Source organism: Brienomyrus brachyistius, chromosome 16, assembly GCF_023856365.1.
Source record: "Brienomyrus brachyistius isolate T26 chromosome 16, BBRACH_0.4, whole genome shotgun sequence".
Lineage (NCBI taxonomy): Eukaryota > Metazoa > Chordata > Actinopteri > Osteoglossiformes > Mormyridae > Brienomyrus > Brienomyrus brachyistius.
In genome coordinates, this window is record NC_064548.1 from 3,158,989 (window position 1) to 3,179,927 (window position 20,939).

The window sequence follows — 20,939 nt, forward strand, 5'->3', positions numbered from 1 at the left end:
AATCAGCCCTGTCAGTGGCAGTGGTCGCACTGAAGTCACCCATGACCAGAGGAATGGCCCTGTAGTTGTGAGTGTGTGCGCCCTGTGGTGTGTAGGTGACTGCCCGGGGTTGGTTCCTGTCTGCGCCCATTGTTCCCGTGATAGGCTCTGGTCCCCCCCACAACCCCAGTTGGGATTAAGCAGTTTCATAAAATGGATGGATGGATGGACACACCACCCGATATTTAATCAGCAGTGTGGCAGCATTTTAGCTTTCCGGTAATCACAAACAAAAACAGCGAGAAAAGCAGAGACAAGACAAAAACTGCATGCAAACATTGTAAAAGACTGATAACATATACACAAATAGCACAATGAACATGCACCGGCACCACAGTGAGCTCAATTCACCACCGCCAGAGCGAAGATTATTAAAAGGGCAAACCATGCTCAAAAGCTGCACGTGCAAGCCATAGTTTATTTATTTGAAGATTTTTTTTTATTTACTTATTTTGATTTGGGATTTTTTTAAACAGTATTTTATTCCATTTCAGTTGCTTCTGTTAAGAAGATGACACATTTTGTACAGTTTAGAAAGATAAATAAAGGAATATTTTGAATGAATTTGTCTGCAGCTCCTTCTGCTAAAAAATCATGAGAAAACCGTATTGTGAACTCATCAATCGTATGTAATCGTGAGTTGAGTGTATCATTACATTCCTGCTTGCTGGAGAGACATTCCACGCACCTACTCGAATGGGCCACTGGAACCCAAGTGCCACCATGCAGCAGGAGACACCTCAGCACCACACCAGCCCTGATCCCCTGACCTTATTAGCCTATACCCAGGACCTGAATGTAATAACAGATTACATCATTAAGACTAAGGGAATAAAGAGAGTTAGTAACCCCAAGAAGGTAGGATTGCAAATATGTCCAAAATGGTTTTGACATTGCCATTTTCAATATTAAATTTGGATTCATATAACTTTCCACAAAATGAGGCAACAAAATTATAAATACATTTAGGGTCATTCAAAGGAGCTCCATTAATATTAAGAGTAGGTAATGATCTCCTTTTAGAGTTCTGTTTTTCAAGAGCAAAAAAGTAACTTGTATTTTAATCCCATTCCTCAGTCCACTTGGCTCTGTATATAATAAATGCTTCTTTCGCCATGTCCAAATAAATTTGATCTAATTGTAATTGAAGTATTTTCTTTAGCTAACAAAAAATCATGTTTGTACATCAAGTCAGCCTCCAGCATATTTCTATTTTTTTTCAGTTCCTAACTTCTTGTAATCAGAATCAGAAGACTTTATTTAGGAAATTGCTCACATTACGACTGCACAATAACACGTAGACTCCAAGTAGACACCAAGACAAGAACAATTCAGTATAAGTATAAAAATAGCAATGACGTGTAAGCTAACAAATTCCAGCACTCTGTCAAACATTCTAATAAAATAAAACATTTCTGTACAAGAATTTAAAAGTACCTTTGTCCAAAAGTTACAGTTACAAGTATTTTGCACAGTAAAGTAAAAGTATATTGTTATACAGTATACCATTATCATAAGTAGTTATATTGCACATGTTGTTAATACCAAGTTAAACTTTAAACTGTGGGAAAAAAATAGAGGTATATTGCATGACATCTTAATCTGCAATGGCCACAATTGGACTGTGACCGCTCCGTCCGTTCCTCGTGTGTGCCACGCCCTCTAATTACCCACGTGTGATTCCCTGATTGTGCCCAGTCATGTCTTGTTTCTTGCTGCCTTGTTTCCTGTATTTAAGTTCCTGTTGTGTACTAATCCAGTGTCTGTCATTGATGTTACCCAGCGTTTGTCCGTGCCTGTTGCCAGTAAACCCTGTTTTCCCGAACCTTGCCTGTGTGCCTGCTTCCGCTCGCTCGCCTCTCTGCCCGCTCACCAGGCGATCGCGAGCCGTCCCGTGACAGAATGACAGACCCAAACAAAGCGGCTTACATCTCTGAGGAGGAGTACTTCTGCCTCGGAGAGCGAGTGGATTCCTGGAGATCCCAACCCGGGATCAAGGAGGATCCTCCCGCGTGGAGCCTCGTTCGCCGGTGTATGGAGACCCTCGAAGAGCTAGCCCTTGACCTGGATGCCCGCTTGGCCGAGGAGCTGCGCGAGGGTCTCCATGAAATTGCTCAGCTCCGGACCAAGCGCTCTGTCGCTCCCAGCGAGCGGGGGCCCGTCCTTCCGACGTCCGCGTCTGCGAACGTAGCTCCACCTCCCGTCGCTACCAAGAGCCGGAGGAGGAGAAGGAGGGGACCAACGATCGCCCCGATGATTGCCTTGAGGGCATGTGCCCTCATCCCGGCGGCCCTCCCGGAGGAGGATCGGGAGAGCTCCCCGATCACCCGGATGGCCCCCAGCTCTGCTAAGCTGCCTCCCCAGGCAGCCTCTCCTGTCCGGAGAGCACCGGTCCCGACTACGCCATCGGAGCCGCTGCCCGCGGATCCAGCTCCTGTGCAGCCGCCACCGCCCACGGACCCAGCGCCCGTGCAGCCGCCGCTACCGCCTGCGCAGCCCGCACGGCCACCTTCGCCTGCGCAGCCACCGCCTGCGCAGCCTGCAGCTCCCGGGCAGGCGCCCCCACTGCAGCAGCCTGCAGCTCCCGGGCAGGCGCCCCCACTGCAGCAGCCTGCAGCTCCAACCCCTGACCGCGTTCCTGTCCCTCCGCCTGCTGCAGCCCCAGAGGCGCGCTCCCTCCGCCTGCTGCAGCCCCAGAGGCGCGCTCCCTCCGCCTGCTGCAGCCCCAGAGGCGCGCTCCCTCCGCCTGCTGCAGCCCCAGAGGCGCGCTCCCTCCGCCTGCTGCAGCCCCAGAGGCGCACCCCGAGTCTCCCCTGACTTTGCTCCCTGAGACTCCTGCTCCAGAACCCCCTTCGACCCAAGGTCCCGAGGTGGTCCCAGAGGACTCCACCGAAGCTCCTCCCTCTTCAGAGGTGGAGGAGCTTGAGTGGGACCCCTCGGGGACCCTACTTGTGACTTTTTCGCCCTCGCCCCGACGTGCCCGACCCCGACCAAGGGGCCTGGTATCTGTGTCCCGTAGGGGGAGAGGGCATAGACGCAGGACGGGGGCCCCTCCCGCCTGGCCCCCTGGCTCGCCCTCCTTCGCCTGCGCTGTGGCTCGCTCGGCGCCTGCGGGTCCTGGCCCACCGGGTCGGCAGTTGCCTGCCGGTCCCCCTTCGACGCCTCGTCCCCCTGCCTCTGTCCCTCGTCCGGCGTCTCATCGGGCTCCTGCGGGTCCCCCGACTACGGCTCCTCGGTCCCCTGCGGGGCCTCTACCTCTGGCCCTTCCCCGGACGTCGCTGCCTGCGGTGGCTCCCCCCTCCTTGGAACGGTCACCGAGAGTCCCTCCTGCTTCCTCGTCCCCTTCCCCGGTGGCCCCTCCTGCTCCCTCCTCGGCCCCTGCCTCGGTCCCTCGCCCGGTCTCCTTGGCCCCTCCGGGGTCCCCTCTGGCTCCAGCCTCCCGGCCGCCTGCAGCCCCTCCGGCTGCCTCCCGTCGCCCGCTGGGTCTCCCTCGGGCTCCCCTCTATTCTCCCTTCTTCCCTGCCTCTGTCCCTTCTTCCTTTCCTCCTCCTTTCTCCGTCCCTCGTCCCTTCGCTCCTCCTCCCGTTTTTGTCCCGCTGTCCTCTGTTCCCGGTCCCTTTGTTCTGCCCACTCACCAGGCGATCGCGAGCCGTCCCGTGACATGGACCCTGTATTTAAAGATTTAAGAATTTCAACCACTCATTTCTTAACATTCATTGGACATTGATTAAAATCACTGCACAACCCATTGCAGCACAATGGCAACAATGAAACAATTATTAATGAGTTTGTCGCAAGTTCATCACAATATTTCATTGTAAAAACACAATGACCGAAAATAATTATGAGCAAATTGAAAGAAACACTTTTTATGTAAAAGAAACACAGTATTATGTAAAATTGTAATCAACACTAGACCCTGCTGTCATACAGCCACATTATTCATTCAATACAAAAACAGAAACATTCTCAGATTGTTCAAAGCGTTGCTATACATTCTGAACCCCACTAGGTGTCTCCATAGGGTTGAAAAAAGATTCGATGTCCTGAAACACGCTCTTGAATGTTCTGAGGAACGGAACGCCTCGAAAGCTCCCTGAAGCTACATCGGCCAGTGACTACTCACAATTAATTTACCCTTGAGGTGGTTCTGGAGGTAGAATGGTGCTGTACCTTACTAGAAACAGTATCCAGACATTCTGGTTTATTTCTGGAAAATATTAATTAATGTTATTCGAAGTACTCGAGGTGTTCGAAACGAACAGCGGAAGAGGAGAAACTATGGACACGGAAAAGGAGGAGCCATGGGCACGGCAATGGCGCCAAATTCGAAAGCGACGGAGGGTTACGCTGGTGGAGGCTACTGGTTGGAAGTAGTTAACGACTGCGCTTTATAGTCGTGTACATTCGATTATCGATTATATATATATATATATATATATATATATATTATATATATAAGGTAACTCTAGTTAATGTTTCAGAGCAATTCGCTTTTTATGATTTTTAGTCTTCAATAGCAGCGAATAAAAAGCTGACCACGTTTTGTCGCTTACTTATTTTAACAATATAATTTATCGGCTAGCTGTCTAGATGGCTTCCGGATTTAACTGAGTATTTTCGGAATTTGGGTCACTTAATTCGTTTATTTGGTCGTTTTCGTTGTGTTCACGAGTGATACTATTATAGGATGGAATCTTCAGCTCGCGTCTTCGGAAAGCTCCGCAACCTGGCGCTTCTCCTGGAGACTGAAACGGCCGAACTTCATCGAGCTCATAAGAACCCCGACCACGGTACTGACTTGGATAACTAGATTTACTGTTGATAGGTCTTCCTTGCTTTGGACGGATTTTAATGAGTCTGCTTCACAGAAGGCACCAAGGGGACAGTGAAGGTTCTGCACGAACTACACACCGAAGTCAGGGACTTGAAGGTGCGTATCAGTCATTCTTTATCGGTGTGTTACAGGGTGCATTCAGTTTCTCCATGTTCCCCCTGTAGCGCGCTGATTTGAAATCATGACGTCACCCACTGCTTTGTAGTTATGCGGCTTCGCTGTCGTGTTAATGTCCTACTTTATTTCTTTCATGTCTTTCTTAATGTTTTTATTGTGCTGCTGGAAACAAGGCATTTATCCAAAACATCGATTTTCTTTTCGACATTTGTGTATTATTTAAAGAACTGAAACTATTTCAGCCACTGGTTATACGTGTTTGCTGGCAAAATAAAGAAAACGATAGTGTTGTTTGGAGGACATCACGAATAGTACTCGTGACGATCGATGTAATATTGTTTATTCTAATTATGGCTTAATTGTAGACAACTTACTCGTTACATTTAACTACTGCTGACAGCACTGTACATGGAAATGCGTGGCTGAATCACATTTCAGCCATCAGTCATACATTTGTGTATAGATACGAAAGGGGAACATTATTACCTTAAGGGTTGAATACAGTATATGGTACCCTTGATAAAGCAGACACACAGCAAGTCTGGACCTCAATACTGATAACTACATACTGTAATAATGAAGTTGCATTATGTGCCTGGATGACTTTCGGCCATCTCACATGCTTCTTTGCACAAATATGAAAGGGAAACATTTTTTCCTGAAATCCAGAATATTCATTTCCCCATACTAAAACAGACATGCAGCAACTCTGGACCTCAGTACTGATTGCAATAGTTTATAAGCATTTAATCATGTCTCTGAATGACTTCTAGCCACCCCTCATACTTCCACAATCAGTAAGGCAGGGGGAACAGATTTTCCCAGTGCCCGGGAAAATCTGTTGCCCCTACTTAAATCAGAAAGACATGTTGCTCTTTGTATTCTCTCTGCTAAAGGTACATGTGTCTTTGAATAACTTTCAGCCACCCCCCAAACTTCCACAGCCAATAATGTGGGGGGAATGGATTTTCCCATTGCCCAGCGACAACGTAAATAAATCAATTAAGTCTTTTTTTGAAATGTCACATGCAAATAAACAAATAAATAAGGCAAAAGTTTCAATGAAAAGTTTCAACTTCCAATTATTAAGAGCGCAAATCTCAAAATAATTCACATCACATAAAAAAATGAAGCAGTCTTATGTGTATTTAGCTTTGACATTCTGCACAAAATAAATCCACATCTGTGGCTGGGATTCCACTGCAAGACAAATGGAGTCAACTAATTTTGATTATTTAAAAAATATAACGATAAACAAGTATCCTATAGGAAATCAGCACTGTGAAATTTCTCATTAAACAGATGTTAAGTGTTAAGGTGTCCAAATGGAGAGTGAATGTGATTGTGTATTTTGTGTATGTGTCCTATAGTGAACTGTCACTTTATCCAGGGAGTCCTCATGCAATACAGCGGGTCACCACATTTTTAGATAAAATAAGTCCAAAAAAGTCAGTGTGCATGTGAGTGCCTGCATTCATTGATTGCTCCTTTACCCATAAATTGTCCGTTTCAACTTCTCCGCAGATTGAACAGACCTCAGTGATGTCATCTGTTCAACATAAAATGTATGCAGAAGAAAACGATTTATTAACGATTTATTAAGGAAGATATGACAAAGTGCAAATTTGCTGATACTACAAAACAAACTTGTACATCCTTTATGTCACTTACCTGATTCTTGGAGAAGTCTCATGGACATTTCTCCTCTGTACTGGACAATCGTCTGTGGTTTATTAGAAAACCACACCGGCTGGTCTTCCAGTATCTCTCTGCAAACTACAAATATTTAAAATGTCAAAAAGAAATGCAAAACCTCAAACGGAAAACAACAAAAAAATAACTATTGCATACCTTGCACACGAATACCCCACGATACCCCATCTCTCTGCATTGTATGTGGGAGAGTCTCACATCTCCATCTGGATACATTGCATTCTTTGTCTCATGCTTTGTAATTTAATTGAATATTTATTTTGTTATACAGTGTGTGTGTGTGTGTGTGTGTGTGTGTGTGTGTGTGTGTGTGTGTGTGTGTGTGTGTGTGTGTGTGTGTGTGTGTGTGTGTGTGTGTATATGCCTTGTGCTGTCAAGGCATTTGTAGATCTTTTGATTCCCCCAGTGAATCTAAAAAAGAGTTTTCTTTATAGATGGGTATATGGCCTGAAACAAAGCAAAAAAGTCAGAAATAAACACTGAATGTGTAGTTGTGACATGAAAGCCACGTAATGCAGAATGATTGCAGCCAAAAAACTGAAGCTAATAAATCAGACAGATAATTTGACAGGAAATGTATGCAAGAAAAACGGCAGATAAATTAGTAATTACAAATTGGTTGTGTGTGGAGAAGTGAAGAAGAGACATACTTTATCTCTACTAGAGCAGTTAATTGCAGCATCCCAGCACTACATACTTCTTACATAACAAGGGCAAGGGTATGGAAATGTTGTATTACGTATTATTTAATGTGCCATAATGTGTATGTCTACTTGCAGCAAAAGTCCAGTATCCATGCTTCTCAATAACACCCAGAAGCAACCTGAACTATAACAGCACTATCTCAACTAAAACTTTCATACAATACAGTACTCATTCACAGCTTTCATTATGAAAGACTGTCGGTTACTTTGATGCTGCACCTTTCTAAGGATTTTGTCGGATCCCTGCCAAACCTTAGTCATGGCAAATGAATCAATGAGAAATGCCTTTTCAGTTCTCTCCCGGTTATGCTTCCTTGTTAGTGCAAAGAGGTATGCTTTTATAACCTTTGGAAAGACAGATAGCATTTTTAATGACACTGATATATTTTCGTGGAGTGTCACATTGTCTGAATCATGTGTGACTGGCTTATTTCACTCTCAAGTTCTTTCCCAAGTGCAAGCTGTGCTATGTCCCAGTTAAATAATTTATAAGAACCAATCTTAGAGAGCAGGAAAGTTTTCCTCTCCTCAGCTTGACCAAGCTGCATCGACACCTGCTGAAGTTTTGACACACAATGTTAGATTTTCAAGTGGTTCTTATTTGACAACTTTTAAAATTAAATGACTTGAAAATAATACAACATTATACAATAAATGTATAACCTGCTTTTTTCAATTTTGGAAAACGTTAGTGCTGGAGGTTGTGGGCCCTGAACGGTTTGTGGAGGAGGCTGTGTGAAACTTTTTTTGAAGTCTGCGAGGCACACGTGGCAGTTCTTGAATGTATGGAACCAGGTGATTCAAATTAATTTTGAGGAACTTTATGCCTTTTTTATTAATCAAGTCCACATTCTTCCCCTCAATCGTTGTTACTGTGAATGACCCCAGAAGGTCTTTGTCGAGCTTTCCTCTTTTTCTCTCCAGACTCCTGACATTCTTCCTGAGAACTTTGTAGTGTAGCCCCGAGGCCCAGCTCTCTTCTCCTTGTCTTTTCCTCTTGCTGTTGTCATGTTTTTCTTCACTGCACTGAATATTAGGTCCCGAGTTTTAAGAGCAGGTCTGACAGTTTCTTCCTCCAAAACTTTCTCCACTGTTTCATTAATCTATGCAATAATAAATAACATTAATTTTACATCACCAATAATTTTAGGTTATCATTGTAATATCTATACTTCAATATGAAGAAACAGATGTTTTGAGAAGTATAAATTATTACCACAAACATACGCCAAAAGGCTCTGGGACCTGTGAAAAATAACAAGCCTCCCTGCCAAACATAAGGAAGTATGGGGAAACATTTTAGTCAGTTTTTGAAAAGGCCAGCATCAAGATAAGTGTCCCATAACTTGGGTCTTTCTTCACAAACTTTTGTAAGGGCTCTAAACAGAACAGGAGTTGAAGGAGTTTACACATAATATGCAGTATAATGTCTTAAGTCATGCAAACAGGAAGTTACCTCTGTATAGTACCATTCATCCGTTCCACCAGTCCACTGGTTTTAGTGTGGTAAGGTGAACAGAGACTTCTTTCAATGCAGAGCAAGATGCATGCTTCTCTGTTTACCTAGGGAAAGACAAGCAGGAAAAATAAGACCGTGGACTTTTGGTGATATTTCTGACCAAAATTAGCATATAGTGTGTTTTTTTTTTTTAATTGCCGATAATGTAGATAATTTTCTGGTCTTGATCTATGTTTTATCCAGATAAAATTCTTCGCAGTCAAACACTGTAATGAACATGTATCTGAACTGTACAAGGCTATTCTTGCACATTTTTCAATATAAAAATTATTCCGATGTGCAACTTAAATGAAATGTTTTCCTTAACATTGTATTAAACTACTTCACATTCCTCTTTATCAAACATGAAAAATTAAATGAAAAGATATTTGTGTGCTTTTATAACGTCCTTACTTGCTATTGAAAAAATAACATATATGCAACCTGATTAACAAATTCTCTGCCTTTATCAGTGAGAATCCTCTTTGGTGCTCCGAATCGGTAAAAGACATTCACAGTGCACATTGTGACATCTTCTGCTGCTTTTGAGGGTAATGGATATACCTCTACCCATTTTGTACCGATTTTGTACAAATGTACCAATTGCCTTTTTCAGTCAGGGGCAATTTTCCAATAAGGTCCATACCAACTAATTCCCATGGTTCATTTATTAAGTAATTATTAAATGGAATAATACTAATAGCTATAAAATCACAGAAATGAGAATGAATTAAGTCAATTATTGGAATATAAGCTTTGAGTTTTGTTACCCTTTTAGACTGGCATGCTGGGAATTGTTTAATCTGCATTTAGACATATAAAATGAATAAATATAAAGAGCAATATTAAGAACTATTTTCTAATAAATGTATATATTTATCCATTGTAAAATAACTGTTCAAAGATATCATATCAATGTATTACTTAGGAACCAATATGTTAATTTTGGAAGATGACAGTTGATTTAGTGTTATAACAAGTCTATAAATGTGTGTTCTTTATTATAATTTTACATAATTACAATTGTATTTCAGTCTTTAAAACATGTTACATTGTCTACATGTCATATCCTGAACGACATTTGCCAGATGCTTATCATAGGCTTTTAATGAAGTGTAAATAATTAAAAACTTACCCAGTTTTCAATATCAGCAGTCATGCTAGGCCAGTAATACCGTTTGGAAATTGCATCATGCGTTCGTTCTTTTCTACTATGTCCACCTGTGGCAGCGGCATGGAGCTCTAAAAATGTCATTTGCCTCTTGAGCACTTTGCACAACTAGCTTGTTAGAGATTAAATGAATACAGCAGAACCTCGATTGCAAAATATATGTATGCCATATGCCAAGTTGGTATTTTCATTTTGATACAAAACACCATATTCTGTAACAAAGGCAAAATGTAAAGGCTTTGAGGTTAAATGAGTTTGACGTTCATTGGTATATGAAACTGACGTTTATAGTGTTACCTAGGAGTTGTGCCTTTTACCACGCACCTTGCATGAAGGCAGTGGGGCTTCTACTGTACAGTCGTAGCCGAAAGCTTTGAGAATGACACAAATATAAATTTTCACAAAGGCATATACTCCAGAATGTTATGAAGTGATAAGATGAATTGCAATTCATTGCAAAGTCCCTCTTTGCCATGAAAATGAAATCCCAAAAAACCCATTTCTACTGCATTTCAGCCATGCCACAAAAGGACCTGCTGACATCATTTCAGTGATTCTGTCGTTAACACGGGTGAGTGTGTTGATGAGGACAAGACTGGAGATCACTCTGTTATGCTGATTGAGGTAGAATAACAGACTGGATGCTTTAAAAGAAGGGTGGTGCTTGAAATCATTGTTCTTCCTCTGATAACCATGGTTACCTGCAGGGAAACAGGTGCAGTCATCATTGCTTCGCAAAAAAAGGGCTTCACAGGCAAGGATATTGCTGCTAGTAAGATTGCACCTAAAACAACCATTTATCGGATTATCAAGAACTTCAAGGAAAGAGGTTGTTTGGAGCATCTAAAAAAAAAAATCGAGAGCTACCATCAGTCCTGTGTCATACCAACAGTAAAGCATCCTGAGATTGATCATGTGTGGGGTTGCTTCTCAGCCAAGGGAGTGGACCCACTCACAATTTTGCTTAAAAACACAGCCAAGAATAAAGAATGGTACCAAAACATCCTCCGAGAGCAACAACTTCCAACCATCCCAGAACAGTTTGGTGATGAACGATGCCTTTTCCAGCATGATGGAGGACTGTGCGATAAGTCAAAAGAGATAATTAAATGGCTCGGGGAACAAAACGTCGACATTTTGGGTTCCATGGCCAGGAACCTCCCCAGGCCTTAATCCCTTAATTCCTCAAGAGATGGGTGGATGAACAAAAACCTACAAATTCTCACAAACTTTGCATAAACTTAATGTAATTGTCAATAAAAGTATTTGACACTTATGAAATGCTTGTGATTATACTTCTGTATACCATAGAAACATCTGACAAAAAATCTACAAACATTGAAGCAGCATACTTTGTGAAAACCATTGATTATGTCATTCTCAGAATCCTTGGCCATGACTGTATATGCTGAAATAGTGAATGTTTTACTTTTTAATTTGCTACTATAGGATATGGCATCAGAGTGTGTTTTAATAGAAAATTCACACAACACAGGTAAACCGGTTACATATAGGCCTATTATACATACAAAGCTTGGCCAAGCCACTTGGACAATTGTGAAATATGATAAAACATACAACATACAAGAAAATCATTAGCGTAGAGCCCTGCAGGTGACCATGTTGTTATGTCTCGTGCAGGTCCAGGTCCGTGACCAGCTGGCATGTTGCAGAGTGGAGGACCGCGAGTTGCGGTCCTTCATGCAGGCGTGCATGGTTCTGAAGCAGCGAACCACGGAGGACCTCCGGCTGCTGAGGAGGCACTATGAGAAATATGGGTACAAAGCGCCCTCTGGTAGGTGTCCTTTTATTGTGAGCATCTGCACTGCCACCACCTGTTGAAGCATCCTGCTATGGGGTAGCGCTGCAGCTGTGCTCTCCAGAAAGCACCTTGGCAATGGCAAACCACACTGTGTGTATTCATATGGAAGATTATAAGCACAAAAATTCAAATGGCAATTCATTTTGCAATTGTCAATTCAATATTCAACCACAGCATGCATTTGTCATTTCAATATTTAATCTGTGCATGTAATTTGAAAATACATTTTGCAATCGGCAATTCAATGTGCAAAGTGCTTATGCAATCCTTAATTCATTTCATAATGTTTTGAATAAAAAATAGAATGACAATTCACTGAATTGCATTTCGTTTTGCCATGGGCTTTTTGCCTCTTTATTCAAATGGCAATTCATTTGGCAATTGTCAATTCAATATTCAATCAGAGCATGCATTTGTCATTTCAATATTTAATCTGTGCATGTAATTTGAAAATACATTTTGCAATCGGCAATTCAATGTGCAAAGTGCTTATGCAATCCTTAATTCATTTCATAATGTTTTGAATAAAAAATAGAATGACAATTCACTGAATTGCATTTCGTTTTGCCATGGGCTTTTTGCCTCTTTATTCAAATGGCAATGGCGTCCCCGGGAATTGCATTGCATGTTGGGGAGAAAACTCAATTTGCAATTCCCAACTGTCAGATCGCTCATCAAGGTGGACCTTCATTAACGACGTCACTTCCTTGTTTAGGGCCTCGCTACCATTGATTTGTTCGTTTAGTTAGAATGAGTAATGGCGGCAGAAGAGCTTGCAGCAAATATTTCTGCCTTAGCAGATGACATGGAAATTAATCGGGTATCAGCAGTAGATGCGTTTGATAGGTTGTTTGTGTTGTCACAGAGGGTAACCAACTGCGTGACTTGATGTAACGCCTGAGCTACATTAGTTTGCACCCTTCTCGTATCAAGTCCAGTTAAGATTGTAAGTTCCTCTACCCTCTGTGACAACACAAACAACCTATCAAACGCATCTACTGCTGATACCCGATTAATTTCCATGTCATCTGCTAAGGCAGAAATATTTACTGCAAGCTCTTCTGCCGCCATTACTCATTCTAACTTTTTTTTTTTTTACGTTTTAAAGAACTTTATTTAGAGCAAAACAATTACAAACTCAAACAAACAGTTACTTATAAAAGTCTACATAACAATATATCACACCTCCTGTGGTAAAAGCATGTTATTGCAATGATATAATCAGCATGTTACAATCAAATAAGGAAAAGTGCAACTAGTTATAATTATTACAAATAATAAAAATAATAAATAATAAAAAAAAATTTTTTAAAAATAATAAAGAAGATAAAGGGGGTTTACTAATTCTAACTAAACGAACAAATCCGTTGAATGGTAGCGAGGCCCTAAACAAGGAAGTGACGTCGTTAATGAAGGTCCACCTTGATGAGCGATCTGACAGTTGGGAATTGCAAATTGAGTTTTCTCCCCAACATGCAATGCAATTCCCGGGGACGCCATTGCCATTTGAATAAAGAGGCAAAAAGCCCATGGCAAAACGAAATGCAATTCAGTGAATTGTCATTCTATTTTTTATTCAAAACATTATGAAATGAATTAAGGATTGCATAAGCACTTTGCACATTGAATTGCCGATTGCAAAATGTATTTTCAAATTACATGCACAGATTAAATATTGAAATGACAAATGCATGCTCTGATTGAATATTGAATTGACAATTGCCAAATGAATTGCCATTTGAATAAAGAGGCAAAAAGCCCATGGCAAAACGAAATGCAATTCAGTGAATTGTCATTCTATTTTTTATTCAAAACATTATGAAATGAATTAAGGATTGCATAAGCACTTTGCACATTGAATTGCCGATTGCAAAATGTATTTTCAAATTACATGCACAGATTAAATATTGAAATGACAAATGCATGCTCTGGTTGAATATTGAATTGACAATTGCAAAATGAATTGCCATTTGAATTTTTGTGCTTATAATCTTCCATATATTCAGGCTTATAGTACCAGTGATCCCAGCAACTGCATGGAACTGAATTTAAGAACTTTAATCTCATTATGCTGTAACAGTCAGCAGAACTAAAACCGTAATTAACATATACCTTTCAGCATTTATTGTGATCCTGAGGCCTACATGAACTTCTGAGCTCTGAACATTGTCATTAGCATTTTAAACCATGGTCACCAGCTCTGATTTGTGAAGGCCATATTCCGGCAGGCTTGGGAGAATACATTTCATTGTGCACTTGAATGATAGATGGAGGATTACTGGAACACTGGTGCACACATGGATCTGAATGTTTTTATTGCTAAGGGGAAAAGGATTTGTCAGTTTCACACTTGAGTGAACAGCCATGAAATTGAATCAGAACCTTAATACCCAGTGCTTGCTAATACACACACTTGAATACATGACTTCGTATGAAGGAAGTTCTTCTAACATACATTCCTGGCATACAGGTGGGCAAACAAGACACTTGTAGAATTCTTGTAGAATTCCATTCTGGGACATGCAGTCCCTCTATGTTTACCATACAAAAAAGCTTTCATATATGACTGCCATTTTGCTTACATATTACTGGTCTTCCGCTGCTGGTAGAAGTGAAAGGTCACAAGGATGATCAAAAGGCCGAGAAGACTCAAGCAAGCAAAGATGGTGAAGAGGAGGAGCAAGAAGTAGAGGAAGAGAAAGAGCAACATTTAGCAGTGGACGGAGAGACAGTGGCAGCCCCCGTTTGCATGACCCCTGCCAAGCCGGCTCCCCGCACGGCTGACCCTATGCGCACTCCCCGCCTTTCTGACTTTGGCCTTTCTGGGTTTCATCTGCTTGCGCCACTGGGTGAACCGGCACCACCTCCTGTGGCATATGCTCCCCCTATGGCCGAGCCCCCTGCTCTCTCCTCCCTGCCCAGGGTACCCAAGACCCCAAAGTGTACTCTGAAGATGGACGAGGAGGCCCTCACACCCCGACTGGAGGACTTTGGCATCTCAGAGCACACCATGTGCCTTAATAATGACTTCACCATGGATCTGCTGCGGAAGAAACCCTCCCGGCTCCACAGGTACAACATGCAGTTGCCGTGCAGCCTGGTGTTTTTTGCATGATCATTAGTGCAGGAAGGCGAAGAGAAACTGCAACTACAGATCTCCTTTCAATGAATAATTCATTGATTTGATCCTGATTTAGATGTGTTGGCAGTTTAGGGGCACTGATCTCCTGTATTGTATAGTGCTCTAGCAAATTATGTTGCTATATAAGCTGTTTGTATCTAATTGCTGGATGCCTAGAATGGTTTAAAGGGTGATAATGGTGACTATACTTTTCCCATCAGTGTTCTTTTTTTATCCTAAGTAGGGTAGTTCGGAATTCCTCAGTGATTAGGACAGTGATTATAAACATCGATTTTTAACCTAAGAATTTCAAATGGTAAAAGTGTTAAGGTGGCTTGTATACGCTCATATGTTTGACAGGGAAGGAAACAGATTAACTATGCTAGAAATGGCTATAAGCAAAATTATATCTGACATTCCTTGAGTCCTGATGTTTTGACAGTGATGCAGTGGCATCTGTGGATCTGGATCCTGTACCTGCTACTGTACTTGCTCCTGTACCTGCTCCTGTACCTGCTCCAGAACTGGACAGTTACCTTCTCTCACCTATGCCAGCTTCAGTGACCAGTGACTTGGAGGCCAATGGTATCTCATCATGATCTGCAAATACCCTCACCCTACAGCATCAATTTAAGGACAAAAATTTACTTAAATTCTTTTTTAAGTATACCTTAATTTTGTAGTACATGATTTATTAATTGTAACTATGTATATAGGTTTATTCATTATAAAAGTTATCAAGACTATTTATTTATTGCCCAGTACTTTTAGATACAAGGAATTTAATTTGGAGCATCATGCAAAACAGGCAGCAGCAATCAAGACTGTCCACATAAGAAATTATGTACATAAGTAATATGTGATTAATGCCGATAGGGCCACATGTACCTCGGTGGGCTGAGCCTCTGTGACTGTGATTGGAAGGTTACCGATTCTAGCCTGGCCTCAGCACATCTGTGGGTCCTTGGAAAAAGGCGTAAAGAGAATTTTCCCACGGGGATCTTTAAAAGCATCTGATCTAACCAGTTAGTGCCATGCACCGTAGCAGGTTCCTTAAATGGGCTAGGGCATGGGGACTGACATAATCGACGGATTTTGGTAATGCCTACTTCCATAGGGGGAAAACTATATACCCATATAAAGGGTTTATGAATGGTTTCTAATCTGGTTATTAATTAGGTTGTAACACTTCGTAAATTATTAATAGATAACTGTTATGACTTCTTTTTATTGATGAGTTACTACCATTTTCTAGTGGCAAAATGGAGTCGTATTGTTCTTTAGATGCATGGGTTTGCTTTTGATGGACCCCATCCTCTTATAGGAGGGGAGTGCTCACACTCAGGATGAGAGGTGTCAGCTGCTATATTTGTTGTTTGCTTCATAGTCCTAGAGGTGTTAATGGCAGAACTTATTCATAATGATAATCCCTATTTAATTTTTTTTAAATAATGATTATTCCTGTATAATTTTCTTTTCAACATTTAACAGATGTGGCTTCCCCTCAGCCTCCAGTTCTCTGTACCCCCGGGTTAAAGATCACAAAAAAGAAGTCGCATGCTGCTTCTCTATTGGATGGGGACAGCACCCAGCTGCCAGATCTGCATCTGACGCCAGAACCCCCTGCATTTGAGACCCCCTATGTTAAGAAGCTTGTCAGAGTGAGGGGCACAGATGACTTCTCACATGTGTATTTTACTTATATTTTTGTTACATTTACATTAACTGAGCTGTTCCAGAGTATCTAAAGCAGTGTTTCTCAACCCGGTTCTCGGGGACTGCCAGACAGTACATGTTTTTGCTCCCTCCCAGCTCCCTGCTAGACAGTCCACATTTTTTGCTCCCTCCCAGCTCCTGGTAGAGTTTGGGGGAGCGAATACCTGGATGGTCTAGGGATCTCCAGGGAAATTTGAGAAACATTAATTTAAAAGGAAGGTACAATTAAGGTTTGCGTGTAAACAAATATCTATTTTACTTGAGGGGTTCTGGACAAAGGTGTAGTTGTGAATACTGTAATAGAAAGCAGAATATTTATTTACAAGACCAGCTACCTTGTTTCAAGTTGGATTTAAAAGCAGCATATGCAAAGCTTTCTTAGCAAATGTGTAGTAGTTCTGGGTTGTCTGATTGTGAGCAGCAGCAACATGGTCTTTGCGATACTTTTGAGACCTGATTAATTGTATTTGGAGACTGTAGGGCCAGCTAAGAGGAAGACTAAGAATGTTCTTTCTCCTCAGGATGAAGAGGCCCGTCCCAGCAAAGTATTCTCCAGCAGAAGTCTCGTTCATCAGCCTGACATCCCCAGCATTCCATTCAGAGCTGCACCAAAGGATGAGAATACACCTGAAATGCCAACCTTAGAGTCCTTTCTAAGCTCTTGCCCTCGTGTGAGTGATGTTGGGATTTTTATATCAGATCCAGTGCTTGCTTTTTCTCTGAATGCCACTGAATGTTGTTTCTGTGGTTTTCCCAGAGAGTTGATGGGGCTGCACCACTTGTGACCAACAAGGCGTCTGGGAGCTCATTCGGCCTGAAGGAGCCCTTGTTGCCTGACCTGGGAGCTAATCGGGAGCTGCAGGACTATGAAAGGACCTTATTATCCCCTCCAGGCCAGAGCCGCCTCGTTCCACATCCAAAGACCCCTGATATGCCGGACATCAGCTCCTTTACACAGGACATCTTTAAAGTTGAGTGGCTGCATATCCAGTCCCTATGTCTGTCCATATTGTGATATCAGTATTAAGGTTCACTTTCATCAACTATTCTACATTCTGATTTTTTTTTTGTCTCATCACTTTGCTCTGTTGCCATTCCAGCTCATATCTCAGGATAACATCACGTCCACTAGTGCAATTCCAGCTACTCCCAAAACCACAGCCCTACAGTCAGCCACACTGAGCGGAAAAGAGAACCGGTGAGAAGCAGTGTTTAACTCGTAATCTGCAGGCCAAGCTGGCATGGTGATTACAGCTCAAGACTTTTAACTTTCAGAACTGTGCTCTGCCTGTGATGTGTGTAGTCAAAGTTACTGGCCTGTACTGCTGCCACAGGCAAATTCATTAATAACAATAATTCATGATGCAGTTGGCCAGGATTGTTAGTGAATGAGTAATTCTCTCAGTGTGAAGGTACTGATCTGACAGAAAATGAATACAATACAAAATACAGGTGTATATTTCCATGGCTCATGACCACTTACTCTTGCAGCGAGGCTTTGTTGAATTTTGCTGACCCCCCACACACCCCCTTTAGAGTGCAGGCTCTCAATCTGGTGTTGGAGGAGGAATTCTGTGGGCTTCCAGGATACCTGAGACAGATGCCCCTGTCAAGCCTCAACCAGGCCATTAGGAAGATTAACACTGCTCTGGAGGGGCGTCAGTGGGGTGAGTGAGCTGTGGACACCCATGTCACATTGTTTGGGTTTTCCGGCAGGCTTTACCCACCCCTGTTCTGGGGGGACACACTTTGCGTTTGATTTATTAATCGTCATTGCATGGCATCTTCATGCTATAACAGGGTTTATGAAGATGGTGAATTAATATGCTTTGATTCCTTTGTGTGCCTCCAATTATTAGGAAGTTTACATTTTAGTTTGTATTAATCATTTTTATCAAATAAATCCTTCTGATTTGTTAATTTATTGGATCATAATTATATTTTGGAACATCACATTCAGCACTAGATGCTAACTTGTACTGTGTGCCTCTACAGATTCATTAATCTACATCTTTCCCCACTTTGTCTATTATTGCCCCTTCTGTGTGCAAGTGAGGTTTTGATTTATAATTTGCATTTCCAGTTCTCCAATGAGAATAAAAAAGGATGTCACTCAGCTGGTTATCCATCCATTTTCCAAACCGCTTATCCTACTCGGTCGCGGGGGGTCAGGAGCCTATCCCGGAAGCAATGGGCACGAGGCAGGGAACAACCCAGGATGGGGGGCCAGCCCTTTGCAGGGCACACTCACACACCATTCACTCACATATGCACACCTATTTAGCAAGTCCAATTAGCCTCAGCATGTTTTTGGACTGTGAGGGAAAACCGGAGAACCCAGAGGAAACCCCACGACGACATGGGGAGAACATGCAAACTCCGCACACATGTGACCCAGGCGGAGACTCGAACCCGGGTCCCACTGCACCACCATGCCGCCCCTATTCTATTATCATACATGCATAATTAATACCGGTGAAGGAACAAGCCATTTTATTTTACAACATGGCAAAACTGACTGAAAAAATTTTAACAAAGATCAATTTCCATATTAATTAGCTTTTTAATTGCTCGGATCATTAAACTGGTGTCACAGATATGGTGCAACACCAGTGGCATTCTGAGTAAAATGGAAGATTTTTTTTCTTAATTGCTGCCGCTTTGGGGGGAGGGTAAGGTGACCTTGTACAACTATTTAAAATCAGTCATATATGGAATTGTTTTGACACAATTCAATTACCCAGTGCAATTTACTCTTGCAAAGTTCAATTACCTTGCAGCGTATAACACCAATAATCTGCAAAACCCTAATCTGCCTAATATTTTAAGCATGTTTAAAGCCCTGTAATTCTATGACATGGTTTCCTTCTCTGAATGGAGAAAATGACCCACTTTGTTTAAGGCATCCAGATTGTACAGCTGTCTGAGAGCTGCAGCATTTACATTAGGATCTAAGTTACTAATAGAGTGGAACTAGATCACTGATTTGTCCGTTTTTGAACACGGTATTATTGTTTGCATTCAAAGATGCAAAAAAAAAAACATCTGCACAGCTGCAGTTCCTGGTAGCTGTTTCTGCCCGAAGTGTACTTTGACATCTGGTGCTAAACCTAACGTGAAATAGCCTTGCTTTGCATATTCAGCAGGCTAATGAACTCTAAAATTAGTGCAGGGTTGTAGTGGTGCTGTCTTTTTTAACGTCGTTTTAGTAGATGTGGCAAGAAACTTTGCTTGAAACCAAATCACTGCAGTTGCCTTCTTCCCAACCAAGTCACTCACCTGTCTTACTCTCAAAGGTCTAAATATAAGCTACATTTCTTGACTATATAGCTGGATTTTTTTTGCAGTGCTGATAAACATCTATGCACAGTTGAATTTGTTGCTGATTATCATGTCAAAGTAAAAATATTGTGCTGACTGTATAATATTGTCATATTGTACAAGTGCAGTGCTGGAGACTTCCTGTGAGCTAGAAGCTCCACTTCTCAATAGCCTTGATCACACAGGTTTCCAGTGCTTTATTTTGAGGTTTTCACCCAATAGTTTTTAATGGCTTATCTGAATAACCACTGTCATTAACAAGCTAGAATATAGGTTGAGTTAATGTTTTTATGCAAATACCCACGTTGGCTACATTTACTTATTCGGCAGAAGTCACATGTCCGTGGGCCCTTCAGCAAGGCCCTTAACCCCCAGCTCCAGGGGAGCCACATGTTAGCCGACCCCCAAGCTATGGAGACCAAGACTGGGTTGGCAAAGTGAAGCATTCCAGATAAAGGCAGATAAAGCATGTTTTTGTTTTGAATTGTCAGATATACACTAATCAGCTGTGAGATGGTCCTTCCTGGAAGTAAAATGACTAATGTTTGACTCTAACTTAACAGGGGGCAGTACAGAACCTGGACTTTTCCTGCTAGATGAGCTGACGAGCATCACAGGTGCAGGTCTGAAGGCCCATGTGTATTTCCTCTGCCTCACGGAGCTCAAGAGGCTGGAGTGTGTTCAGGGTGAGGGGTCCAGCTCTGTGTTTAGAGCATGCAGCTGAATCTGATGCTTATGCAGCTCTACTTTCATGATAGTGTAGCCCCCATGTAAAGATGTAATTATACTAGCTCTGCACTAGCCAAACGTGAATGTACCTCCATGTAATCTGTGAATAAAGCTTTGCATTGTAAGTTTGCTTCAACTGGGTGATTGAAAC

At 42.0% G+C, this 20,939-nt stretch overlaps 1 protein-coding gene across 2 annotated transcripts; it reads left to right on the forward strand.

Moving 5' to 3' along the window:
- Nucleotides 1-4,088: 4,088 nt before the first annotated feature.
- Nucleotides 4,089-20,913, forward strand: ska3 (spindle and kinetochore associated complex subunit 3). 2 transcript variants are annotated; one of them, XM_048978777.1, is made up of 12 exons: nt 4,089-4,412; nt 4,729-4,832; nt 4,911-4,972; nt 11,721-11,874; nt 14,511-14,973; nt 15,465-15,607; nt 16,514-16,683; nt 17,260-17,409; nt 17,496-17,708; nt 17,839-17,936; nt 18,275-18,405; nt 20,390-20,616. In XM_048978777.1, the coding sequence occupies exons 1-12, from the start codon at nt 4,267-4,269 to the stop codon at nt 20,425-20,427; spliced, it is 1,872 nt and encodes a 623-aa protein (XP_048834734.1). In that variant the 5' UTR covers nt 4,089-4,266; the 3' UTR covers nt 20,428-20,616. The 2 variants fall into 2 exon arrangements, with proteins under 2 accessions (XP_048834734.1, XP_048834733.1); XM_048978776.1 differs by lacking the exon at nt 20,390-20,616 and adding an exon at nt 20,623-20,913 and having other exon boundaries at nt 4,166-4,412.
- Nucleotides 20,914-20,939: the final 26 nt, after the last annotated feature.

Coding starts and splice junctions, on each gene's coding strand:
- ska3 (XM_048978776.1), top strand. CDS start 4,267: ATGTTATTCGAAGTACTCGAGGTGTTCGAAACGAACAGCGGAAGAGGA. Junction 4,413..4,728: donor GTGGAGGCTACTGGTTGGAA/GTAGTTAACGAC, acceptor ATACTATTATAG/GATGGAATCTTCAGCTCGCG. Junction 18,406..20,622: donor TCTGGAGGGGCGTCAGTGGG/GTGAGTGAGCTG, acceptor CTAACTTAACAG/GGGGCAGTACAGAACCTGGA.